The sequence below is a fragment of the Oenanthe melanoleuca genome, chromosome 20, assembly GCF_029582105.1.
Source record: "Oenanthe melanoleuca isolate GR-GAL-2019-014 chromosome 20, OMel1.0, whole genome shotgun sequence".
NCBI lineage: Eukaryota > Metazoa > Chordata > Aves > Passeriformes > Muscicapidae > Oenanthe > Oenanthe melanoleuca.
Genome location: NC_079353.1, coordinates 11,308,497 through 11,336,163, shown reverse-complemented (window position 1 = coordinate 11,336,163; position 27,667 = coordinate 11,308,497). Strand labels below are relative to the sequence as shown.

Below are 27,667 nucleotides of genomic sequence, written 5' to 3'. Positions count from 1 at the left end.
GCTGCAGGCTGCAGGTGCTGGGCAGGAGCACAGCCTGGCACTCACAGAGCTCTGCTCTGTGCTGGGTGTGGGTGCACTGGAGCTGGGCTGGGCAGCTGAACACTGAGCATTTCTAAAGCTCTCTGAGGAGGATTTAAACACCACTAAGTCAGGCGTGTTCACAGCTGAGTCTGCCTGGGTGTCATCTGGGTAAATAGAAGGGACTCTGGCTCCAGAGAGGATTATGCAATTGGGGCTGATGTGCTTTTCAAATTGAGAATTATAGAGCCCCAGAATGGTTCAGGTTGGAAGAGACCTTAAAGCTCATGTGGTTCTACCCCTCCCATGGGTAGGGACACCTCCCACTTGACCAGGTTGCTCCAAGCCCCATCCTACTTTGGATTTGCACACATCCAGGGATGGCAGGAGCACAAACTCCCTGGGCAGCCTGTGCCAGTGCCTCTCCACATTTACAGGGAAGGATTTTACAATATCAAATCTAAGTCATTCCCCCTTGTCCATCACTACATGCCCTTGTGAAAAGTCCCTCTCCAGAAGGGTCCACTTAAAAAAAAGGCAGGAATTAAAGCTGGGACTGGTTTGCAGCTTTAATATTCTGGGATGCCAGCATCTTTGTTGTTTCAGTGGGTTTGGTCCCAGACTTTTCCATCAGCTGGGCAGGGCAGTCAGCAATGGGACAGGTGGGACCTGGTGGCAGGACACAGTCCCACAGGGCAGGTGAAGCTGGGCCCAGCCCTGGTGAGGGAAAGGACTCCAGACAATGGGATTTCCTGGTCAGATGGACAGGCTGCCTCCTCCTCTCCTGCTTGCTGAGCAGTGCTGGAGGAGCTGACATCTGTGACAGTCACTGGGATCCTTATTCCCAATGCAGGCCACCTCCCTGTGCCCTGTGTGCAGCATGGTATGATAATAACTGAGAGATAAAAAAGGTCTTGATGCAAGGTCTTGCTTCACAAGGCAGGAGTGAGTTCAAAAAGCAGCAAGAAGTCAGGGAAAGCTGCCTTTTCTTCTGGCTCAGTAAAGGGACAGACCAGTGAGGGTGTCCCTGCAGACCCTGCTCCTGACCTTGGCACACTCATGCATGGAGTGGCTGTGTCATCTTCCTTGTGCTGCCTCCTCTCTTGTCCATAGCAAGAGATTGTTTTAGTCTTGAGGCATTGCTGAGTGAAAAAAGGGGAGAAAACCCCCTATATTATATACAGAGAGAGCTACTGCAGCTTTCTGTCATCCCCAGATGGGAGGGGCTGCAGGAGGGGTGTGGAGAGGCAGAACGGGCTGTTTTAAAAGACAGGCACATAAAACATCAGAGGGAATGTAAGGGAATAATGCAATGGATTTATAGGCTTCAAATGCCTTCCCCAAACTGCTATGCAGGCTGTCACTAAAATGGAAAATAGATATAAGGTTGTATAATGTACCCACAAAGTAGTGTGTGATTTAACAGCAGTACTTACCATTTGCATTGAAACAGGCTGCAATTGCTAAAATCAGAGGGGAAGCTTAAAGTCCTAATGTTTGATGGTGGATATGGCTGTAGAGAGCAATATTCTGCTCACTGGGGTTGATTAATTCTATATGGCAAGAGATATAAGATAAAGTGGTCTGCATACTGGGATCAATTGCTGTGGGAAGAAACATATGAGCATAATTTTTTTTTTTGCCTTGACTGGCAAGTTCTCAATCCTGAGACTTTGGAGTGTTCTGCCCTCAGTTTTAAGGTTATGAACACACAAAATCTGACAACTCTGTTATTCATCAGGGTGAAATCTTACTCATATGTACCAAATGTATGGGCAGGCTAAATGGATCTATCAGCCACGATTTGAGCAGAATATTCTGCCTTGTTAATTTATTTATTTAAGAGGATTAAAGAGAGTCTGAACAGCCATCCTGGCTTCCCTGAGGGTTTTAGTAGTGCTGGGCAAGAAGGGCCATTACAGTGGAGTGATGAGATCTTTATCACAATGTGCTCCTGTATCAAGCTTGGGGCCTCGTGCCATAATAGGCTCTTCCAAAGGAACTTCTAAACACGAAGTTAATTCATCACATCTCTTGATGGTCTATTTCCCTCTTTAATTACCACATTTTCAACAACATTTTTTTTTCTATAGGGATTTTTTAACCTCTAATTTTCAACTCTTGTTGGCATTTCTATTTTAGAAAGCACAGGACAAAGCACTTTCTTCCTCCACCATGCAAAGGAGGAGTAAAATTCACCAGACTTGTGCACTTGCTTGTTTGCCACTGGAGTTTTGAAAAAATCCAAGTGGGTTATTTTCGTTATTTTTAAAATTATGTGTTTTCTCTCTTGCAGTGGGAAATAAATTTGTGCTTCTTAGTTTAGTTAATACCTCTGCTATCATCTCTCCCTTCCCCATGAAAGTTTTATGTCCTTGTAAGAGAAGTTCTGCAGTCACAGATGATGACACTTAGCAAAGTGTTCACGTCTCCCCAGAAAATTGTCTCAAATTGGGCTCTGGGAAGGAGAGAAGAGCTGTGCTTATGCTCTTAATATTACATCTACATCTCTGGGTTGTTACCATAGCTCAGTGATTTCAAGGAGTTAATATTCCAAGGTTTAAAGTGGATAAAAATCAGAGGAATAAGAGGGGGTGCCCCTGGTTAATGGGGACTAGAGTGCACTGGAAGAGGTTGCTTAAATAACAACCAGGAGTGCACTGCTCACCAGCCTACTCCTTTATGCTGATCTGTTCTTATTCTCCAGCAATTATACATCACTGAACACCTGGACATTATAAGGCCTTTTCTGGTAGTTTCCAGTAGACTCGAGCTTGTACTGTTGGCCTGCTTTACATTTTACTAAGAATTTGGACTCATGTAGCCAAATTTTGCACAGTTGACTGGGGGTTTCAGCATCTGAGTAGCTCCTGAATCCATCTTGGAGAATAAATCCTGCTGGGTACATCCTGCTGGATCCGTCCTGCTGGATCTATCCTGCTGGATAAATCCTGCTGGATCCATCCTGCTGGAAAAATCCTGCTGAATCCATCCTGCTGAATAAATCCTGCTGGATCCATCCCTCCTGTCCAGCTGGGAGAACCCTGGGCTCAGTGTTCTGCCCCTCTTGTGCTGGTGGGAAAATTGCTGTTCTTTTTTCTTCTGAGTTTCCTTCACCATTTGGTTTTTTGATTTTTTCAAGTTTACTGCCTTTATTGCTTAAGTATGAGAGGTATTTAATTAACTCAGTGAAGGAGGTTCCAAGGAGATTTAGGATTTATTTTAATCTGTATTTCTTTGCCTGGTTTTGCTGTGTTTAGATCCATAGCAGTGTTGACCACTAAAATTTCCTTGGGACCATCAAGTTCCCCTGGAGCTGATGCTGAACTTTTCATTCTCTGTGGAAACCCTGGACAGACATTCCAGTTTGCAGAGGAAAGAAAACTTTCCTCTTAGGACAGTGCCTGGACTGCAGGGAGATCAGGAAGGTGGTTAAAAACCATAGAGTTTCAGTCTTGTGAGAAATTTCCTCATCTTTGTATTTGCATTTATTCTGTATCAGAATGCAAATAAATATTTTCAATATTTCCAATCAGAATTAAATTTTAAAATATATTTTTTGGTATTTTTCTGTTTGTTTTCTGTGTATGCTTTTGCACTTTTAAATTAATAATGTTTATATATTTTTTTGAGAACACAGACATATTAGATGGCTCAGCTTGTCTTTAAAATAGATTATTTAAAAATAATTTAGAACAGCTGCTTTTGAGCGATTGAGTCATCTCATTTTTTTAGATTAGAATCTCTTGTTTGTTTTGTAATGAAATGCTTTGACACTTGGAACAAGAAATTAAGATAAATATTCAGCATACAAACCACAAGGCAGGTGTTTTTACCAGCATCCTTCTTGTTCCAGAGAAGTGCCATATTTCTTCTCCAGACATGTTTTTGTGCCTTTATAAATTACTCCAGAGTCAGAAATTTCTACAGTTTCTTGAAAATTTTTCACTCTCTGATTCACTTCAATTTCTCTCACTTCAGAAAATTGAGTTTAAATCAGTTGAGAAGACAGGAAACTTCTTTTTACCTGTGCCTTCCTTTAACCCAGCTGTGGTTTGGTGGAGGAACATGGAAATGAACATCTGAGTGACACACTGATTTCTGCAGGACAAATCCTCTGCCCCAGAGCCATGGATCACACAAACCGTGTGTGTGGCACTTTTGAGCCATTCCCTGGGGAAATGCCACTGCCTTGAGCCCAGGGAGCTGCTGCTGGCTGTGGAGGGGCAGAGCAGGGATGTGCCAGGACACAGCTGGCAGGGACAGCTGTGCTGCAGCTGGAGTGGCAGCTGCTCTCACCGTGCCTGCAGGTCCAGAGAGGAGAGAGGCTGAGACAGAGCTCTCAGCTGTTGGTCCACACTCAGGGCAGCACTTAGAGCTGACAAACAGCAGGAAGAGGAAAATGGTTGGTTGTTTTTTTTTTCTCCTGAGCTGGAGGAGTTTCCCCTCCTTTTCCAAGTGGGCAGCTCTGTTTCCAGAGCTGCTTCATCTGGTTCACTGGGGGTTTGGCTGCTTAACCAGCAGCACTCAGCAATTACAGAAATCCACAGACTTCTCAAACACACAAATGTTTGTGTAGAGGAGTGCAGAATCCCTGCTTTTATAAATGGCAGCCTGGAGACCTGGAGAGCACCAGGTCCTTGTGGTGATGAGGAGGGTCCTCCCAGAGGTGGGCACACAGCCCTGGCACACACCCTGGCAGTGTCTGTGCACTTTCCTGCCCACTCCAGTCACTCAGAGCCCTCCTGGAGGGGAGCAGAGAAGAGCTCAGCCCTGATGAGGGCAGGAATTGGTTGCTGTATCTGCACCATTTGCATTTATCAGCCCATAAATATTTCTGCTGCTGGACTCAGTGACACTGGACAGCTTTGCACTGTTGTGTTTCTGTTCTCTGTGCTGCATCCATTCTGTTCATGTGTTAAAGTCAAATGTTCTGTTTGGGGACAAGGGCGGCTTCTCTGAATGTCCTCACACCACCTGGTTTGACAGAGTCCATTTCTACTGGCAAGAGACTTTGCTACAGGAAAAGTAAACTCACACTTGGCTGTGCCACAAATCTCTCTGCTAGAATTTATATATCCTGAAAAGAGTCTTGGGAGATCCTGATTTGAGTGAGCAGTTGCTCTGAAAGTTGACCCACACTACAATATCAAACTGGGGATATTCTCTCAAGTGCTGTTTCCTCCTTCCCTGCTTCTTGTGAGTTGACCCAGGTTGTTTTAAAATCCCTTGTACTCATTCCCTGCTATAGTTAACAGAAAAATAAAGACTGGGTTGGTTTGTTTGTTTTTTAAAATCAGTGAGTTGGTTTTTTTCCTTCTTTTGTGTTTTTTCTTCTTGAAAGCTTTTCTAGCTCTTTTTGCCTTAAGGGGATAGATTTTCTTTGAGTTTTTTTTTAATAAGGAAAAATAACTGTTTCTGTAATGATTTTAGAACTGCTGAAGGTAGCTGAATACATTTATTTGTATGGATGGAGATCAAGGACAAGTGCATCTTGCACTTGTATTTATAACCTTCAGTTTAATGTGCTTGAAAATAAATATTACTGATTTTGCATAGGCCACTGCCTGACCTGGGCATCCTGTGAATGTGCCCAGGTGTAGGAAATTCCCTTCTTTTTCCCCAATTCCTATTTTGCTGATCTCTCTTTGTAGTTTTATAGAATTTCTATTTCTCTAGCTCTTGATGTGCCAGCAGAGCATACAAGATTGCATTGGCTCATTCCTACACAACATGAAATTAAATGCATTTTTCTTTCTGGATTTTAGCTATGGCATGGACATGGTCATGTCTCTTGATTTAAGTATTTATTTTTCTATTTCATTCCAGTGGTCTTCTTCCTAATTCCCTTGCCTTGGAGCAATAAGAACTCAGGAAATACTGTCCCATGCCATGCTGGTTCTTGACCCCCTGAGGGAAAAGCAATGTGTGTAGAGATTTTCCTCCTGTTTTTAATTTTTTTGTTTGTTTTAAGAACCATTATACTCAGATCTCTCTATTTCTCAGGTGTCTGGTGCATAATAAAAATTTAAACCCAGGTTGTAATTCCTGGACAAATTAGCTGGTTTTCAATGAAATCACCTGCAAGCTGTCTAATTATAATTCCTTTAAGAGTTCTGCTTCTGCACTTTGTTGTTGCTGGTGTAATTCATGCCTCTTCTCTGTTACACTGCCTTATCTTGGGTGTCAGCGCTGTCTAAATTGTTCTTGTCTGTCCAAATAACAGGATTCACATGCTCTGGTGTCAGTAACATCAGTCTCAGTCTCTTATTTATCCTGTTATTATTAAAGCCTCCCTTTTTAAACACTGGATATTTCTTTTTCCTCAAAATGTAACATTTTCTTCCTGTCATGCAGCAAGCAACTTAAAGATTTTCAAAAGCTCTTTCAGAAAGGCTGGGAATTAGATTATTGTGGAGACCTTAATAAAAAATTGAAGACCTCATGTATTAACATACATTGATTTATTCATAGTGTTTCATTACAAATAAGTGAGGATCCCATAATATCAAAAAAGGTTAGGAGAGCAGCAAAGCACGGTACATTATATTGACAGCTCTGTTGAAACTGAGCTGCCTTGGGATTGAATTTGGAGCTCAGGCAAGGAATTGGCTGGTAAATAAGTCATGAGTTTCCCTTGAAGCGTCTGTATATCAGGGTGAGCGTGCTGAGGTTTCCAGGTGTGCTGGCACCAGCTCCAGCTGTACTCAGGACGTCCCTCCAGCTCTGGAACCCTCCTGCTTAAACCAGGTGTGAACCAGACACTGCCCCACGTGCAAATCTGCACTCTGAGGCTCAGAATGAGGGCAGGGAAGGGACAGCAGAAGCTGGTTTCCACAGAGAGAAGGGCTTTTGTCTAAAGACAGGATGATATTTATTTCATTGAAACATATCATTTCATTTCAGCGTTTTCTCTGTAGCACAGGAAAAGGCTTCCTAAGCTTTTGTTGTCAGAAGGAGGCTGCCATTGTTTTCAGCTGCCTTTTGAGGAGATGATTTGCCAAAAGGAGACATATCCATGTTTGCACTGAGAGATTTCATGAGCTGTGGGGGTAACATGGGCAATTCTCATGAAAATCCTGCCAGTCGTGCTGTGTGCTCTGGTTTGACTACAGAACTTCTGAGCTTGGGAACATAAAGCAATTCTTTACATCTTTTGTTATAAGTCAGAACATGCTGAGGCTTTAGCAGAGACAGGAAATTAGTTTTTCCCTAAGTGAAGCCTTGGAAAAATTGTCGTGTTTGTTTGACAGCACCCAAATACAAAACCTCTCACGGGAGATACGGAAATAATCCTGAATTAATGCCTGTCCTTGAAATTCAGTCAGGAGAGGTGACAAACAGGGGAGCAGGGAGAGGCCACGTGCAGAATGCCCTCATCACCTTGCTGTCCTTGTTCTCCATTTGCAGATCACCTACAAGGCTGTTGGGTCTCTGGATCCCAGTGCTGACCTGTCCAGCCAGAGAGGGAAAGTCTTCAAGCTGCGGAATGAAACCCATCACCTTTTTGTGGGGCTGTACCCAGGCACCACCTACTCATTCACCATCAAAGCCAGCACAGTCAAGGGCTTTGGGCCCCCCATCACCACCAGGATTGCAACTAAGATTTCAGGTACTGCTTTGGAGATGGGGAAAAAAATCCTTATAGGGCTTTGTGCTTTAGACTTAAAGCTGATGCATAAAATTATAAAAAATACTCAGCTTAATGTCTCTCTTAAGTTTCATAGGGCAGAGTTTTGAAACAGCCACAGATCTTTGTTTATTTACAAATACAAGGGTTAATTTGTGGGTGTCCTAAATACCTGTGGATATCTGTGGAGCATTTTAAATGAGAGCCAACATTAGTTCAACAAATGAACTGCCCTTATAGTAATTATTGTTAGCATTCTCTGCCTGGCTGGGGAAGCTCCTTCTGTAATGTGGTTTTTATTTTCAAGATGTATGAAAATGGATGTAATGCAGTAATGGAATTAATAGTGCAAAGAGACTAAAATAAGGGAGGAAAGCCATTTTTCTTGGGTTTTTATATGAGTAAGAACAGAGGAAGAACTTGAGGCAAGAATATGAAAGGCATTAAAATAAGGAGGAAATAGCAAAGAAAAGGTGTGGAAAATAAAAGGGGAAGCAGGTCAGTTATCAAAAAAAAAAAAGGACAGTAGTGGTGATATTGGGCAGAAACATGTGGATTTTAACATTTAGTTGATAGCACTAAAATAGGTTCTCTAGCAGAGAGAAAAACTGTCATTTTCTGGACTATTTTAACTATTTTTTCAGTAAAGTCAAAATACACATCAGGAACATTCAGGACACTGGTAATGCTTGAAATTATGGCAGTTTATTGTAGAAAAGACTGCACTACAATATAGATTTTTCCACTGCCCTATTTCAAAATCAGTTAATAATAGCCAGTTGTGAGCAGTAAGTGACAGGGTAAATTTTAAGGAAGCAAAGCACATCCCCTCCCTCTGCTCGGGGTGTGAACCCTTCACATTTAGCACTAAAACTCTGAACCACTTGAAGTAAAAGCCATTAAGTGTCCAAACAGCTCCATGGGCTGTTTGGGCTTCTGCAGCCCTGCTGTGAATGTGCACTCCATTCCTTTGTGGTCAGAGAAATAAAAAACACAGTAATGGTTTGAGGGCCTTTTCTCCCCAGATTCAGTTTCTTTGCATTTTATCATCCCCTAAGAGCTCAAATTGTTTTAGCAGCCTGAGTGCCAGCTATATGCATACTGAGCTTGGTTTACTGACTTTTTTACTCCCCATCTTCCAAATATCTGTCTCTCACTAGGTGGGTACAAACCATGCAAGCATTAGGGTAAACTCTGACATTAGATTATTTCATTGCATGGTCGAGGTTTTGATACATTTTTCCATATAATTTGAAAATTACTGTTCAACTTGCTCTAAGAGGTAATTACCCTCGAGGTAATTAGGGAGAAGAAGGATTTTTTCATTGGCAGGAATGTCCTTGTGAGGCTGTATTTTTGTTTTTTCTGTGCTGTAGCAATGTGTGAGTGTATTTGTTGGTGTGGTGCACTAAGCTGTGCTGTAGCACTGTCCCCCCTGGCTGGAGCAGGGGCTCAGCAATTCCTGCTGTGCCAGCAGGTTGAGGGAGGGGATTTTCCTCCTCTCCTCTGCCCTGGTGAGACCTCTCCTGGAGCTCTGCATCCAGCTCTGGGTCCTCAGCACGGGAAGGAAAGGAAGGACAATGTTGGAGACCATGGGGATGCTCCAGGGCTGGAGCCCCTCTGCTCTGAGCCAGGCTGGGAGGGCTGGGGGTGCTCACCTGGAGGGTTAGGTTGGATGTCAGGAGGAAATCCTTCCCTGTGAGGGTGCTGAGCCCCTGGCACAGGTGCCCAGAGCAGCTGTGGCTGCCCCTGGATCCCTGGCAGTGCCCAAGGCCAGGCTGGGGCAACCTGGGCTAGTGGAAGGTGTGCCTGCCCATGGCAGGGGTGGAAATCTTTAAGATCCCTTCCAACCAAACCATTCTGTGATCTCCAGTGATCTCTGGTGTGGAAGACCACTGGGGATGTGTCTCCTTTCAATGGGTCACTGCTTCCCCTTGATGGAGAGCACCTTATTCCAGAGAAAGCCTTCTTAAGCAGTTGACATTCACTCTGATGAATTCCCAGCTTATTGACAGGGGAGCCAGCAGCTGAGCTGATAATAGCAACCCCCATTCTTGACAGTTTTCAGGCATTTAGATAAAAATCCTGATTGTAAACAGGATTACAGTGAAAATCACTATGAGAGGATTAAATATGGGATCCCCCACAATGCAGCTTGCCCTTGTAAGCTACAGAAGAACTATTTGTGTGAATTCTTCTGTTTGCTTTATTCTTTAAAGTTATTTCAGCAAAACCTGCATCTTTGGGACAAATTTAGTGCTGCTCTGACCTGATGATCTCTACAAGTAAAACCTGTCCCAAACAGATGCCTGCTTCTGGGAAGGGAGAAGTAATAAGTGAAATATATTTCCTAAGGAAAGCTGTCCTACTTTCATGAAATGGTCCTAAGAGAAGATAGCAAAGCAGAAGGGGAAACTAGAGTTTGGCTGAGTGGGTTTTTATTCAGTGGGTTTCTGTATTGCTGGGGGGAACACATCAGAGATGGGTGGGCACTGCCCAGGGGTGGCACTGGGATCTCTGCAGCTGCCTCTGGGTCAGCAGCACTTAAGTACCAGGGTAGAACGTCCTGGGTTTGGGTGCAAAAATAACCTGGCTAATTTTTTCTCCTCTCTTTTCATCTTTTGTGTTTCCTAGCACACCCTCCAGCTAATCAAGGGGACACAGATTAAGTCTGTGCATTAAAATCTCTTAAGATGTGAGAGGGCTAATCCACTGACCAGAACAAGGAAAAAGGTTCTGGATTCAGGGATTTTCTTAACTCTGTCACTGATTCACTCATCCTGATAGTTTGGGGTTTTTTATAATGTCTATGCAGTTTTCTTTCCTCACTTTAACACTGAAGGAATGATCCCATCTCAAGGGCTTACTAAGTCTTCAAAATTCAAGATGGGATTTTCAAATCCAGTTGAAGATTGTCCGACTCCCGTTTAATTGCAATGGAAAAAGAGTGTACAAATATTTCAGCAGGTTTGATCATTCTGGTCACAACACTGGGAAGTATTTTGCTATTTCATTTGGGAAATGTCAGTGTAATGTTGCCATAGCTCCAGAGGCAGTGGTGCCCAGTGAAGTGTTGCTTTGTCCCGCTGCAGCGCCGTCCATGCCCGAGTACGACACGGACTCTCCCCTCAACGAGACTGACACCACCATCACCGTCATGCTGAAGCCTGCTCAGTCCCGGGGAGCCCCTGTCAGGTGGGTGTTTTGTCTTTTTTTGTCTTCCCACACTTCCCTCCTCTCCCTCCTGCCCAGCTTCCCTCACTGCTCTCTCATTCTGCCGAAAGCGAGCGCTGACTGCAGCCAGCTCAGCTCTTGGTTCTGCCTTTCACAGGCCTTTCATGAGTGCTTCAGCCTCCTTGCCTCCTGCTGCCAACCTCCAGGAAGGATGGCTGCTGGCACTGGTGGGGTCATTACCCTCCCAGCATCACTTCAGATGCCTCTGCAGTGCTGGAGCACAGCGGGATGTGGAGCTGGAGACTGAACATCCCCACACGAGGGTGGAGGAGGCTCCAGGTCTCCATGCTGCCCTCTCTTCCATGATGAACAAGGCCTGCTGGGAGCTATTGTGGGAATGCCTGCCCTGTCTTTAATGCTTGTGGAGGTATTTGCTCAGTTGCAGGGTTTAACACACTTCTCACATTCACAATCCAGCTGTGCTGCTGGGCTGGCTGTGCTGTAAAGCAGTAATCTAGTCCAGAAAAAGGAATTTTTGATTTAGTGAGGCTTTGCTAGAGTAGACAAGCTGCAGAGTAGAGGATTTACAGAATCACAGAATCTGTCAGGTTGGAAAAGACCTCCAAGACCATTGAGTCCAACCTCTGACCACTCACCACCTTATCAGCCAGCCCAGAGCACTGAGTGCCATCTGCAGCCATTTCTTGGACCTCTCCAGGGATGGGGACTCCACCACCTCTGTGGGCAGCCCTTCCAATGCCTGACCACCCTTTCTGTGAAGAAATTCCTCCTAATGTCCAACCTGACCCTCCCCTGGCACAGCTTGAGGCCATTTCTTCTTGTCCTGTCCCTGGGAGCAGAGCCTGACCTGTCCCTGGCTGCTCCCTCCTGTCAGGGAGAGGGAGAAGGTCCCCCCTGAGCCTCCTTTACTCCAGGTTAACCAACTCCAGCTGCTCCTCACAGGACTGAGTCTCCAGCCCCTCCATGTTCTTGCAGTGAGGGGCCCAGAACTGGACACAGGACTCCAGGTGTCACCTCCCCAGTGCCAAGAGCAGGGGTGCCATCCCTTCCCTGGCCATTTAGTGCATCCCTGGAATAGGGTGGGCACCTTGCAGGGCACCTTGCTGCCTGAGCAGGCCCTGCTCTCAATGGTGAGATGCTGATGGGGGACACACCTGCAGGTTGCTCCCTGGAATTCTGTACTCATCACTCTTTTCCATCTCAGTGAGTTTGTGTGCAGGAGTGTCTGTGTGGGGATGGATGGTTCCCAGGGACAGAACTCTGTACAAGCTGGTGTTACAGCTGCAGTTATTGTAAGGGTTATATTGTGGGGATACAGAGTCCTGCTAAGGGCTGCCAGCCTCAGCCCAGAGTAGGACACAGAAAGAATGGGGGGAAGAGAAGAGAGAGAGAAGAGCAAGAGGGGTAAGAGAGCGATTTCCCATTTACAATACAATAAATCTTCTTCCATGATGAATATTCTAATTCTATTCTAATTCTATGATGAATATTCTAATATTCTAACCAATCTAACACAAGATACAAATTCTGTAGCATTTACATACAGCCTATAAGAATCCTTACATTACCATAGTGTGTTATACTTTAAACTCTAAAAAATACTCTTTGGGCCCTGCAAGGTCTTCTCTGACCTTTGGACTTGCTCTCCAGCAGAAGACATTGTTCTGTCAAGGGGGGATTACTTTCAGCTGGCCATCCTATTGTCTTACAGTTATTCAGTAACTGAGGTTTGGTATCTCAAAAGTGGCTTTCATTTCAATCTGGCTCATGGTTTCCATATTCTCAGAATCTAGCATTCATATTTGTAAGGTCTTCCTGGTTCATCTTTCCAACATTTGTGTTTGGTGCAAGGCATCAGCGCAGATGAACAAATTTCCCTTCTGAGCCCACCCTGCCTCACCTGTTGCTGGCAGAAGTGCCAGCTGCTCCTTCATCCTGCCACTCATCCTGCCAGCAGCAATTGGAATCACTTATAAAAACTGTGGGTCCTGCCTTGCAGAGGGGTCCAGCACATGTTCATTACCTCCCTGTGGGATCTTCAAGCTTTTACCTCCAGTTTTCACAAGAGGCTCTTGAAGTTTTTCCCATGGGTGTTATTTTCAAAACACCACAGTTCCCCCTTTCATAATGCTTGGGTTTCTGTGTCCCACTGACAGGTTCTTAATGCTTTTGAAGGATGTCCACTAAGTATTCAGGGGCAAATTGCTCCAGATGCAAACTACTGGATTTAATTAAATATTCTGTATCAGCTGGTGGCCCCCAGCTGTGTCGTGGCTTGGCCCCAAATTGCATTGACAAGCTCAAAAAAAGAAAAAAAATCCATTCTTTAAGACTAAGCACCATCCCTTCTCTGTTTTCTCTGGGTAATGTATTTCAAAGTTTGCCTTTCAATCTCTGGTACTCCATATGAGCAAATTTAGGAGCCTATTTTCTGAGTCCTTTAGGGATGTTTTTCTGCTGGAAAAGAGCAGTAAAATCACACAGCTTTGTTTTGTTTTATTTCTTTATGTGGGGGAACATTCCTGTATCTCGTTTTACCACCTGCTGTCTTAGCAGTGTTGCTATTTTGTCTTTTTATTGAAAAGTCTTGTGATTTTTCTCAAAGTCGATTTACTGCACTTTAACTGCATTCAGTGAATAATGCCTTTTCCATCAAATGCATCTATACATAAAATTGGTAGATATTCTTTATAAATTTTCACTGATTTCTTTAATTGCATTGTAGCCTATTACACATGTTTGCAGAGAGTGCAATATTTACATGTCACATCAAAGTGATAAAATTATTTCCTATAATGAGTCCATTTCATTGACTTACAGATGTGTGTATGAAAAGCAGAAGGGCAGGGGACTAAGGGGGAAGGAATCTTGGGGAGAATTTTAGCTTTTTATTAACTCTGACAGGCTCAGAATTCTTCCCCTGTAGAACCATCCAGACTGTTCTTAGGCTAACCTTAATAAATCCAGTTTTTCAAGCTTCAGTTCTCCCAAACTGACCCTTCATCTCCCACCCTGCCTCACATGGGGCTGGACTGGTCCTGAGAGGAGTCTGAAGTGGATTTTTCTCACTATTTTCTCTGCTATTTGGAGCTTTCTCTGGGCAGGAACAGGTTGACTCCTTGTCCCCTCAACCTGAGAGTTTCTGCTCTGCAGTTCTCCAGTTTTTATTATAGTCCTTCCCATATGTGAAGATGAAAAACAGTTAGTGTAAAGTAATTATTCTAGTATTTCCTCTTCTGTTTGGGGGATGGTGAGTGGGAGAACATGTAGGGATGTGACTGTAAGGCAATACCTGTACTTGGTCCTGAGTTATTTCATTCTGCTGGAGCACAGAGATGGAGCATGGGCTGCATGAACATCTTCAGAATAATACAGAAAGATATTTAAAATAAGATTGATTGTATTTTCATTCATCTGAAATGCAGGTACACCAGATCCAAAGTCACTTTCAGCATTAAGACACTTCTGATGCTCCCCAGTGCTCATGATAAATAATTTAAATGTGGCTGTTTAGAAAAGTAACGATCATGAACTCGGCATTGTTAATGATCTATAGATAACAATGAGGATGCTTTCATGCAACCTAATAGGATTAATATAAACTTAGATATTCTTTGATCTATTTTGTCCTATTGCCAAAAGAAAGGTGAAGTCTCAGCAAGCAGAAATCCTCTCCCTTGTGGCACAGGCGTTTCATTTTTGCCTTTATTTTTTTGTGGTGTAACCTGCAGAGTTTGACTCCACATTGCCCTTTAAAAATAACTTTTAGCTGTTCTTATATCAATCTAAACCCTGTGAATGGTGCTGTGATTGATTTGCTGGAGGCTGACATTCATCTATAATACATTCACAAGAGGAAGGAAGAATGCAAGTGTTCTCAATCTTTACTCCTCAACTCTTTCCTGAAAACCTCCAATGTGATTTTGAGGATATTTCTGCCTTTGAATCTGTTATTGTCAGGAGGGCTGAGTCAGTCCTTCATAGATTATTCACATATGACATCTTTAGACCTCTATTTGAGAATTTATATCCCACTCCCAGCTTGGAAATAACACTCTGAGGGGTTTTATCTGCAGGACATGTCCACAGGCTGGTTTTTGTGTGTTGGATATTTAAGGGTCCATCTGGTTTATTAACACACAGTTGGTTCTGTCAATCTACCTATACTGCTGTTATGGAGAAAATCAAATTTCCAGAGCATGTGTTAGTTCTGAGGATCTCAGAGTTTAGATAAATGCTCCCCTTAGGTGTGATTGCCTGGTCAATACCCTGCTCTGCATGGTGGAGCTGTAGGACACTGCAGAAGGACATTTGAGAAGAGCCTGCAATTATTTTGAGGTGGGGTTCAGAAAACAGAAAACTTTTTTGTTGGAGCAATATGGATTTGGTCTCTCTTCCTTCAGTTCTCATAGGTGTGTCAGTAAATAATTTGTGATATTCTTTTGTGCGCTGGCACACAGGTACAGATGGGTCAGTTTGTTAATGTACATCTTAAAGGAAATATGTAAATAAGAGAAAATACTTTAAATAATTAAAATATCTGAGCAAAGGTGAAATAAATATTTTTATATCAACAGCCAGCAGGAGAAGAAATTAATTTATATGGACCAAGCCCTGTGTTACACTTGAGTGTTATTATTTGATTCTTGATCTATCAAGCATGAAATAAAGGGAAATTTCACTCTACATGATGCTAAAAAATTAAGAGAAAACAGCTGTAGTGTTATTTACAGAACACCTAAGAACAATTTTTTTTTTTTTTTTCTGGTTTTATACTCAAGCTATTCTCCCAGGAAAAAATCCAGTAGGATGTATCTGTGCACTTAAATATTCCTACATGCAATAATGAGTAAAACTTTCCTGGAAGGAAGGGCCATGGTATTGCTTCCATCTTATGTTAGAGAGCTGAAAGCAGCAAAAGCTTTTCTGCCTATCTTCAACAAGCTAAAAATGGAGAAAACTTGCAGCCATAGGCTAGACATTTAATCTCCACATAATTCTTTATTTTCTGTGATTTTGGGCATTATCTGCTCATCCTGAGCCCGCCTTTCCTGGATCCCTCATTCAGATTTTGCCTTTACTGCACAGTAGTTCTTCCCAGCCTTACAAAGGAGTGGTTTGCAAGCCCAGTGACCTTGATTTTGTGATGGAGAAACTATAAATTCACAATATTTGCTGGTGCTTTTGTTTTGCTTTGCTGCTGGTGACTTTGCTTTGTAGATCTCCATTAGTATAGAGGGAGCAGTGCTGCTCAGATCTCTGCTTTGCAGCCTCTTGGTGGCATCACATGAGCCTGCCTCAGGCATTTATCATGCTGATAATTGATTCATTAATGCCAGAAAAGGGTGGCAATTCCTAGTTCTTAAAACTCCCATGTAGATACCTTGTATATGAAAATAAAGACTGGAGTGAAGGAGCAGCAAAACAATCAAAAGGGTGCTGAGGGTGAAATTATCATGCCCTTGGTAATTCAGAAAGTTAGATTCTCTTGATAGGCACATTCTTAGTACTTGGAAAAGAAAATTCCTGATCTGCTTTTTCTGAGCTCCTGTTTAAATGTCTGCATCACATGAGTTGGTTGATTCAATACAGGGCAAGCAGTCATCACTTTAGATCTTCTAGTTTTGTAGTATTTAATGAGAAATGTGATTATCAATCTAGGCTTCTGATATTATAAGCCAAATTATTTGTATTAATTGACATCTCCTATAATATACTTCAGGGATATTGTTGTGAAATCATTCAAACTGAGTTTCTCCTGCCTGGCACTCTGCCTTCAATTTAGCTGAGAGTTTGGAGGTACATGAAGAAGTTTCTTCTTAGAGATAAACCAGATCTACATTTTCTTCAACTGTGTGTGAATGTGTGAGAAGGAAATTGAGAATTTGGGTGAAAGGCATCATGTACTTGAAATTATTATAAATATTGGAGATGCTTTGCTTATTATCAGGAGAAAAGCAAAACAGAGATGCAGGTGTGTAAGGTACAACCAGAAGTATCAGGAAGGAATATTTAGTCTTTTGTATAACATGGTAGAATTAGTTGAATAGGGGCTTAAAGGTTTTTTTTGGTTCTCTGAAGAGTCAGGTGTTAGTCCCAAAAAGTGAGGCTAAAGGGCATCTTGGAAAATGGGAAATGCATTTTCCTACTGGATCAGCAGATCATGCAATTAAAATCCAGTCCCCTGAAGAGGACAAATCTGCCTTTTAGCATTTATCAGCCATGCAAACCATGGCCATTTTCACAGCCTGGGTGACCTGCTGTGTCTGACCATTCCACAGGGAACTTTGGCAGGGGACAGAAATGGGAGAGGAAAGCCAGAATATTTGTGTCTATTGTAACAATCAAATTACATGTGGAGCCAATTCTTTGTTGTCAAGCAGCATTTTATTATTGCTACAGAGAGGCTTTTGCTAACACTTTTTAGTTTTGTGAAGACCTGAAGATAGTGAGTGGGGGAAGGAGGTTTTTTGCATAAATCTTTTATGCTGTCTCTGTAAACTGCCAGATTCAATACCAGCAACCAACAGGTTAATGAATTCTGAGCTTTTAGCTGATATTCACAAATTGATGGACAACTCCTCACATCAGCCTGTCCCCCTGTTAGATTGGGGAACAGGAGAAAACACCCATGGTTCCAGTTTGAGGGCTTCTGTTCCCAAGACATTTCTCTGCTCCACAGCTCTCAGAGCCACTGTGCCCCTTCCTTGATGTCACAGAATGAAAAGGTAAAAACAACACAAAAAACTGTAAAAATCAGAAACTCTGACCTGCAGGAGGTGCAGTGCCAAGCCTGTGAGAGCTCTTGGATGGAATGAGCTGAGCTGCTCAGGGGTGGGAAGCCACAGGAAGGACCTTGGCTCTTTTGGAGGATCATCAAGCATCATTTACCTAATTGAAGCAGCTCCTTAAGGCACTTAAAATGCAACAGGATGAGCCTGAGCACAAGTCCCTGGCAGTTGTCCAGCCCTCAGGGGCAGTGCCCAGGCTTTCCCCAGCCAGCAGTGAGGGGCTGAGCTCAGAGCACAAGTGGCCCTTCCTTCTCTGCTGCACAGAGAGATGCTCACACAGGCAGGTGCCCCTCAATGTGTCTATAACAACACAGAATCACAATAAAAGGGAAGATGAGCCAGCTCTGCTTTGCTGTTGCAGAATAAGGCATTTCAGGATTTAATTATACTACAGGTATATAAATTCCGGAAACATGTTAATGCTCCCGTGATTAAAATTATAGAGGGCCTAATTGAAAAAGCATAAACTGAATTGAAGAATTCCTAATTATAGTTTGCTTTGAGGTGTTAATTTCCTCCATAATGAATTCATAATTTCTTGGAGCTAGAAAATGGGGTTGCTGCACCAGTGCGTGGGATGCAGATGGAATGAAGGGATTATCACAAATGCAGCCAGACAGTTTTTAGGAATAAACCTCTGCAGCCATGATGCTCTTCTGCCTGCCCATAATCTCAGCTTTCCTTGCACAGTGGTTTTCCAAAGCAAAAGGCAGAGCTGGGAACAGTGAAGGATTTGCTTGCAGTGCAGAAGAAAGGGGAAATAGGACTGGTGTCATTCAAAGCAGTCATGGTGCAAGAGGGGAAGGCAAGGAGAGAGGCAGAATGTGGAGTATTTCTAGTGGGAAAGTCAGTAAAAGGGGAGGAAATGCAAATTTCCCTCATGGCCCACCTTGGCTGATCCCTGAGGAACTGCAGGAGCTGATGTTGATGCAGGTTGAGGGCTTTTTTCTGCCAAAGGACACAGCCTATTCGTAATGTTTGCTCTTTTGTAAAACATACTCTTAGTTTTGAAGGGAGTTGGTGGACTACAGGATTGCCAGACACAATCTCCTAACATTTAAATCCATCCCATTCCCACTGTGGTGGGGGTGGGAGGTGTTTGTGGATGAATTGCTGCAGAGAAGTTCTTATCCTCCTTCTGTCCTGGATTTCCCTTCATTCTGGGGCAGATGTAGTGAAAACACCATTTTAGTTCTCTCCCTGGTATCAGAAGCATGACAATTTTGCACTTTCTGAAAATCAAAACATGTCCAGAAAAGGTGGAAAGGAGCTGGTGGATACTCCTGCAGCTGCAGGTGCTGAAAATCTGTGTTAGGCTTCCCCAGGAGAGCTCATCATCATTGCACATTGACCACAATGTCAGCTGTGAGCAGTTACCTGACTGCAGGGGCCTTGTTGGGGAATGAACTTTATCAGAAAGTTGCAAACAGAGCAAGTTCCCTCTTTTTTCCTAGTGTTTTTCTTAGCCTTTTAATTAAAAAAATATTCAAACAGACGTGGCACCAATAAAAGTATTTTTCTAGTGTTTTCTAGTGTTCTCTCTTAAGAAAGACAGCAGATTTTTCTGTGTGGGTTTTCCCTGCATAGTCTGGTAGCTGTGGAAAAGGCAGAGGAAGCTTGAATTCCCAGCTAGATTATTTCTGCATCCAAATGAACCTACTTTGATGGGAGCCATTGGAAAATCCCAAATTAATTCTGACTGAGAATAGATGCAAATACCCCCATCCTCTTGTCCAAGCTGCTGCCTTTATGAGGGGCATGGCAGAAGGGGCTGGACAGTCCCAGTAAGAGTTTTCCATGGTCCCTCCTTGCCCTGCAGGTTGTTCAAGAACCACTTGGGCTCTTCTTGTCCTTGAAACCTCCTCCTGGTCTTAAACCAGCACTTGCTGAGGATGGCAGGACCTCAGTCAGCGATGCCTGTTTAATACAAAGCAACATTAACAGAACAGAGTTTGTGTTTGGCTTTGGTTTTTTTAGATTAAACAGATGGCAGGTGGCTCAGGAGGGAAGAGACACCTCCAAAGCCACTCACATCAGCTCCTGTTGCAGAGGAAACTGTTGCTGTCTGCACTCATTATCTTCAATCTGCCAGAAGAAAATAGCACTGAACTGGAGAGAGGGACTGGGCCACTTCCACTGGGGAGCAGCAGCTGTTACCCCTAGTCTGGGTTGCAAGCCAGGTCAGGCTTATGGAGATGGTTGAGATAATGGAGTTTTGAAATGCCCTCCAGTTCTTTTTTTTTTTTTTTTTTTTTTTTTTTTTTTTTTTTTTTAATTCCTGGAAGATTAAATAGAGAATTTTAGCAAGCACAAGTAATATGACACATGTACAAGTAAAGAGATGCAGGAGCAACGTTCTGGTGGGCTGGGAATGGTCATTTTGTGAGCATAGATTGCATCTTTTATCAGGCCAAATGATACAGCTGGGGAAAATGGCCCTTTAAGTACACAAATCCTTCTTTCTGCTCAGTGAATACAGTTGTGTACAGGACAGCTCCTCAGGTTTTGTGCTGTCCCCACATTGCTGTTTGCTGTGCACAGGTGCTGTGGTGATGGCCTTAGAGCTATATGGGAATATCTGGATTTTGGGATGCCTTTCCATAGCTGTCATAGCCTCTTCAGTCAGAGAAGAGTCATGTTGGGTGGAACCTTATGAGGAAACACTGATTTTAGTAGATGTATTTATGTGTGGGTACACACACAGGTGCACACAGGTGTGCTCATACAGAATCATAGAAGCACAGAATGATTTGGGTTGAAAAAACCTTAAAGCCCACCTGGTTCCAGCCCCTGCCATGGGCAGGGACACCTTTCCCTATCCCAGGCTGCTCAGAGCCCCATTATTTCAACCATCATTAATGGAACAATGTTGTTACTGGTTCTGCTGCATCTTTTGTGTGGTGCAATTTTAATACAGAGCCAAACTCCTCTTTCCCCATCACTTTATCACTGCAGGTCACATCTCCAGTGATGCCCAGAAGTCACATTTTTCTCCTTTTTTTTTCTTGATTTGACACATTTGGTGGGGGTAGCATGTGTTCAGACTGGATACTCCAGACTCCATCATACAGGACATATTGGCTGGTGGGTGGATGAGGGAATACTGGACAGGAAAGTGTGGATTTGTTTACACACAAGTGATGTTGTGATATCAGGCAGAGTCACCTTCCCCATGCCTCTGTTTATATATCTGCAACAGTGGAGTAAAGAGTTGTGTCAGGACAAAACCTATGCAACCCAGGAAGGCCATGGGATATTTGATATTACAATGTCACTTTTTATACTAAAAACCCACCAAAAACCCCAAACAACCTGCCCCCCCCACCTTCCAACAGAGTTTCCATTTTTTCAGTCAGTGGGAGTGTGTGTGAGACTGCAAAGGAATTTCAGACAAAGCATCCTGGCCAAAGACATTGTTAGTTAGAGTGACACTGGCAGGATGCTTTTCTGCAATTACAAACATTTTGTTTGGGTTTGCTGTTTTCCTCAGGCTTGGCACAGTGCACAGTTCCTGAAATAGATGGCACTGCCTGTCCCACAGGCAGCTCAGCACAGCTCCTGCCCATCTCTCTCCCCTCTACAGGAGCCATGCACTCATTAAACATCCTCACTTCTTCAATCACTGGAGAAATTTAACAAAGCTTGAAATTTTAGCCATAAAAGAATGCCTGTGTGAAAAGGCTGACTCCAAATGGTTTTATCCAAGTGTGAAATCACTACCTTTTGTTTCATGAATTTCAGGGTCTGACATGCCCTGGTAGTAAATCTGGAGCACTGAGCTGAATATGAGAGTGGAAGAAATGTGAAGAGATTCTTCCCAGCCTTCTTGATTATTAAATGGATTTCATTATTATTGGCTCTATCTCAGCAGGTTTTTTTCATTGCAATGGCAGTAATTACCATCTTTTCTTCCTATGCCATTTTTTACAAATTTGGCTGAATTTTAACTTTTTTTTTTTGTATTCTTCAACTTCAGTGAACGTAGAAGAGTTGTTTAATTTAAATGACTGTTAAAAGAACACGCAAAAATAACTCCAAAATGAAGGCTCTGGTGTGAATAACTTTGCAATATGAGAGACTATTTCCTCAAGTAGCATCACTATTATCAGCTCTATTTTTTGTGAATGCTTTGCAGATGCAAGCAAGCTGATTGATGACAGTGCAGCCCAATATTCATAATGGGCTACTTTTTGAATCTTTGCAACAGCCAAGCACATTCCAGAAGATGACACTGTAGAACAATTTATTTTATTTTTTTTTGCCTATTTTGTGCATGAAAATGTTTATTGAAAGCAAACCTTCACTTCAGCACATTGTATTCTGCACGGAGCTGTAAAAATGGAAACAGAAGTGATCTTTAATTGATTTTAATGTGTTTGAATCAGTTCTTCAACAGACAGAAAATTGCAGAGCAGAGCTCTGGCTCCTGTCGGTGTGTCCTAGGTGGCTGTGAGATGAAGTTCATTATGGTCTGTTGATTAGTTTCAGAGCTTCTGATTAAAAATGCTATTGGAGGTACTGAGGGTGACATTTGAGAATATGTGAAGGCAGTAACTCAGTTCTCAGGGATGTATTGGCACCCAGAAAGCTTTATGAATTTGGAAGTTCTCTGGGAAGTTGACTCTTGGCTGCCTGAGTGTTTGATTGCAGGAAATGCACCCCTGGAGCCCAAGGAAAGCAGTGCTGCAGTGGGTGCTCTGAGCAGTCTCAGCATCAGCCTTTATGGCAGCTTGAGTTCTTGTAAACTTCAGGGGAATGTTTGTTATATAAAGCTTTTTTAGCTTTTGGTTTGGGTTGAATTTTTAACAAAATCCCCCATATGCAGATTCATGGTGGGGCTGGAAGCACATTGTGAGAAGATCTATTTACAGTTTAATGTCACAGTTTTTTAGGGTAAACTATACAGAGTACTGATATTTGGAGTACCTTTCTTCAAAATCCCCATTCTTTTATTTCTTACTGTCTCTGGCAGAATTCTGGCTTTGATATTGATATTTTTAAGAGGGAGAAATAAAGATGTTGATGCTGCTCTTCTGTCTCAGTGTGCATCACTGAAGGCAGCTTGGCCATAAAACAAGCATCTGCACATCCAGTGGATAATCTGAATTCTAAATGTGGGTATCAGACAGCACATCAAACCCTCTCTCCCATGCCAGTGGTTGTTGGTCCCCCTACTTATTTTATATTACTTTGTCCCTGTTCATGTGCTGCCAGTGCCTTTTCTTTACCTCTGTGCATTGGTCAGACAGCATTTGGGGTTTATTTTCATGGGTTTGGGTGGCCTTTTTGGAATAGCTGGATCTGTTCCTTCATAGAATATGTGCAGGAGTGGAAATTCAACATCCAGCTCCACGTCAGCTGCTACATCCCACATGGGGAGGTACAAATCTTTTCCATCCTTCCTTCATTTGCTCCTTTTTGTGCTTCATTCATTGAATTAAAATAGCCAGTAAGAAGGAAACCACTACTCTCTTATTTCCTGTAGCCCATCATAGAGTTATTTTGAAAGTCATGTGTTAATTTGAGCTAGAAGTGGGAAGTTCCTGTTCTCTGTAGGATGAACAACAAAACCTGCTCACAGTTGTCTGCTAAAAAAAAAAGCACTACAAGCTGTACTAATTGCCACTTATTTTTGCTCCCTGGGAGAAAATAATATTGGAAATAATATATGGCTGATAATAAATTTATGTGTTAAATGAAAATATATTAAATCTTTATATGATGTGAAGGAAAGTTTAATCACGAGATTGGTCCAGAGGGAGTACTCAGCTGCTGAACATTGTTTCTTGTAAGATTTAATAATTCAGGTGAGTGGATCACTGTGAGGTTACAAAGAAATGCTGTTCCTTTTCCTACCCCCTCATTATCAAGAGTACAGTGAAGGTTTCACCTTGGTGTGTCAGGATACCAAAGTGCATGGGCCAGATGTTGGATGCTTCATGGAGAGCTCTGACTCAGCTTTTCCTCCCCACATTCCTGTGCATCCTACACTCAAAATTTGAGACTGGTCTTAATTAGTGGACTGGTGTTGCCTCAGTCCATCCTCAAGAAAACAAAAATCAAGATCAGGGAAAGGAGAAGCCTGAGGCAAACAGAGAGATCTCCATCACAGAAATGGGCTGTGACTGGGAATGTTGATTTTCTTCACGCTGAATAGGGAACTCATCATTTAAAAAATTACCTTGTAGATGGTGATAAGGGCACCTTTCATTCCTCTGCAGACAACTCTTGTGCTGTGGCCCATTATGGTGGGTGCTTTTATCAGTGATTTACAGCCGAGCTGTCAAAAACTTTAAAAAGCTTCTATTAAATTGATGTGGATTTATCTGTCTAAGACCTTTGAAATTTATAAAGGAGCCCAGTTTTGGCCTCCTTTTCTAATCAGAGTGTGCAGCTGCACACAGGGCACTCAGCTCCCCAGCCTTCTAGGAGGTCAGGCATTTGTTTTGTGGCCCAGATTTGAGAATCCTCGAGAGTCTCTGGAGAGCAGAGCCCGTGGATGTTTGGAAAGCAGTCCCTGGTGTTTTTAGGGGACAGCAGCATTATTTGTCTGCACTGAAGCAGGCTGGGGTGGCACTGGGAGCACAAAACCCCTGCTAACTACTGCCCTGCAGCACATCCACGTGTGTTTGATTGCAGTGTCTCCAAATGCATCCTGACATTAAAAACTGGAATGCAGGAGTTGTTGTGCCTGTCTCATCTTTCATTTCACTGGCACTGAAGTTGTTATCTCGTGTAGGAGTTGGGATACTCTGTTTTTGTTCTCTTTGAATATTATTTCTGTGTATGACACCGACTCTCATACCCAGCTGGGTGCTTGCAGCCCAGGCATGGATTCCTGCCAGGAAAGCCATGTTAGCTGGTCCTGCCTGGGAGCAGCAGCTTTGAAGGCTGAGATGGGCAGAGCCCCAGGAGATCCCTGTTACTGCCTACCTGGTGGATGGAATAAGAGCTATTAGAACAGTTTGGATATCTCCTCCTTATTTTCATTGCCCACTTGCTTTGTTTATCCTTCCCTCCAGTACCACTTTTTGGAAAACCACTCCTCCTTTCCCTTGTCTGTAGTGGCACTGGTGTTACAGAATTTTCAGGGATAGCAAATTGCACAGGGTGGGCCCTGCTGAGCCCTGACCTGGAGGATGAGTGCAGCTGAAGGGCAGATCCTGCTCACCAAGTTTATCCTGAGTTGGTGCCCAGCCATGACCTTGGGGATTGTGGTGTATCCCACCAAGTTCCCATCTTCTGAGCAAAGCTGGATTAGTTTTACTCTTTGGAGAAATGTTGTAGTAATGCAGATGGTTTGCTAAACTTTGGGGTGGGTAATAAGACATTTGCTACTCAGAATTCCCACAGCAGTTCCATTGGGTGGAGGATTGGTGGGGTTTTCCTCCAAGTTACAAGAACACCTCAGTGCAGGTGTGGGAGCACTTGCTGTGCTTTGCAGCACTTCACTGGTTAATGCAGAGAAGTTGATCTCTGAAAACGCCCTAAAGGCAGGCAGGGAAATTCTGCTCCTAGGTACAAACAAGACAGGAGGAGAGGAGCATAACTCAAAAAAAACCAAAACCCTAACCAAACCAAAGAAGGAAAACAAAACAAGAACCAAAACAAACAAACTAAACAAACCAAGCAAACAAACAAACAAAACAAATAAACAGACACACAAGAAACAATTATAGGGGAAAAAAAAAAAAAAAGAGTCTGGATCAGTCTGTGGCCCAAAGGAAGCTTTGAACTCAGATGTGCTCTCAGCTGCTTGAGCACTTCCTTGGAGAGTGGCCTCTTGACCAGGCTCAGGGAGGGGCAAGGCTGGAGGATGCTGCACCCCAGCCAAGCAGCCAAAGCAAAGCTGAGTCAGTGTCAGTGTGAGCTGGGGCACCAGAGAGGAAAATGCCATGGAAGCAGCCAGTCCCCCAGCCTAATGTCACCAGAGGGGCAATGACAGCAGAGCTAGCTCAGATACCTGTTCTATGGAAAAGGAGGCAGCACTTGAGCAGGAGATGAGCAGGATTTTAACTTGAACACAAATAGGGCAATTGCTGCACCCCAGCTAAATGTCAATGAACACATCCTTGTGCTTCCAGAGGAACCTTGGTTCATTTCAAAATAATAAAGATTAAAAGCAAAATTTCATGCCACTACAAGAGCGAGTTATCCCTGTGAAGGGAAGAAGTATGTCAACAGCTAAGTGGGAAAGGGAAAATGTGAAAGAATAGAGGCAAAAGGGTATCTGTGACTGGGTTCTGTATGCATCAAAATTCTTGCTCATGATAAAAAGTGTCTGTGGTGTTCTAATGATTTGGGAAAGAGTTGCCTGGCAGTTCATGTTCCTCCAAAGACAGGCAGTGCATGAGTTCATGGCTTGCAAGTGGGATAACCCAGGGAATGAGTGTCACCCTTAGGTCTGGGGAGAGAGGAGGAGGGAGTTCTTGGCCTCTGTGTGGGCTGAAAGCAGATTAATGTATATCTATATAAATATATATATTTGTGTATATGCCTAAAGGAAACATTTTCTATGGCCAGAAAATGCAAGTGTTTAGGATTGGATGAAACAGAAACCAAATGTTTTTAGGTTAGAAATCATCTGGCAAATGTCTGTGAAAGTGTCAGCTACAATTTTGCACATGGCTGACAAACAAAATGACAAACTTTCCCAGCAGTGTAGATTATTATTGCCAGAGGGAAGGGTCAGAATAAGAATGTACACTCCCATTAAACAGTGGCCAAACCAAGCCAGTAGGAGTTGCTATTGCTGAGCTGAGGACAGGGTTTGTATTGAACAGGCTTGCAGCTCCCACTGCATCCTCAGTGACAAAGTGTTGCTTGGAAACCTGGTTTTGTCTTTTTAAAATTGTAAAATAAATATCAGAGAAGGTCTAAAATATTTTATTTAAGGCTCTGATGAACTGGAGGTGGAGGACAGCTTTCCAAAATGCTGATGGGACATCATTAAAGGCTGCAGTCCATGCAGCTGGTGCTCCTGCTACATTAGCAAACACCAGTGTGAGGACAGCTTTAGTATTGAGTAATTCATAAATTGCTCGTGCTTGTACAGATTAGCTGGGATTGTGTCTAGCAGTGGGAGCCAAATGGTTTCCAAGTGCTTCCCTGCCTGCCCTGCTGTCAGCAGAGCATGAGCCAGATCCCCATGGGCCCCAGGAGCTGGGAATTCAAAAACAGGAGCTGGGAATTCAGAAACAGGAGCTGGGAATTCAAAAGCAGGAGCTGGGAATTCAGAAACAGGAGCTGGGAATTCAGAAACAGGAGCTGGGAATTCAGAAACAGGAGCTGGGAATTCAAAAACGAGCTGGGAATTCAAAAACAGGAGCTGGGAATTCAGAAGCAGGAGCTGGGAATTCAAAATCAGGAGCTGGGAATTCAGAAGCAGGAGCTGGGAATTCAGAAACAGGAGCTGGGAATTCAAAAACAGGAGCTGGGAATTCAGAAACAGGAGCTGGGAATTCAAAAACAGGAGCTGGGAATTCAGAAACAGGAGCTGGGAATTCAAAAACAGGAGCTGGGAATTCAAAAATAGGAGCTGGGAATTCAGAAAGAGGAGCTGGGAATTCAAAAACAGGAGCTGGGAATTCAAAATCAGGAGCTGGGAATTCAGAAGCAGGAGCTGGGAATTCAAAAGCAGGAGCTGGGAATTCAGAACAAGGAGCTGGGAATTCAGAAACAGGAGCTGGGAATTCAAAAACAGGAGCTGGGAATTCAAAAGCAGGAGCTGGGAATTCAAAAACGAGCTGGGAATTCAAAAACAGGAGCTGGGAATTCAAAAGCAGGAGCTGGGAATTCAGAAGCAGGAGCTGGGAATTCAGAAATAGGAGCTGGGAATTCAGAAACAGGAGCTGGGAATTCAAAAGCAGGAGCTGGGAATTCAGAAACAGGATCTGGGAATTCAGAACAAGGAGCTGGGAATTCAAAATCAGGAGCTGGGAATTCAGAAGCAGGAGCTGGGAATTCAGAAACAGGAGCTGGGAATTCAGAAGCAGGAGCTGGGAATTCAGAAGCAGGAGCTGGGAATTCAGAA

The 27,667-nt window shown here is 43.3% G+C and overlaps 1 protein-coding gene across 3 annotated transcripts in view; it reads left to right on the top strand.

Moving 5' to 3' along the window:
* Positions 1-27,667, top strand: part of PTPRT (protein tyrosine phosphatase receptor type T) — a 439,066-nt gene that overhangs the window by 310,707 nt on the left and 100,692 nt on the right. For all 3 annotated transcript variants that reach the window (XM_056507593.1, XM_056507591.1, XM_056507592.1), the window contains exons 10-11: positions 7,429-7,630; positions 10,741-10,843. In XM_056507593.1, the coding sequence (XP_056363568.1) occupies positions 7,429-7,630; positions 10,741-10,843 (305 nt within the window). The remainder of the gene's footprint in view (positions 1-7,428; positions 7,631-10,740; positions 10,844-27,667) is intronic.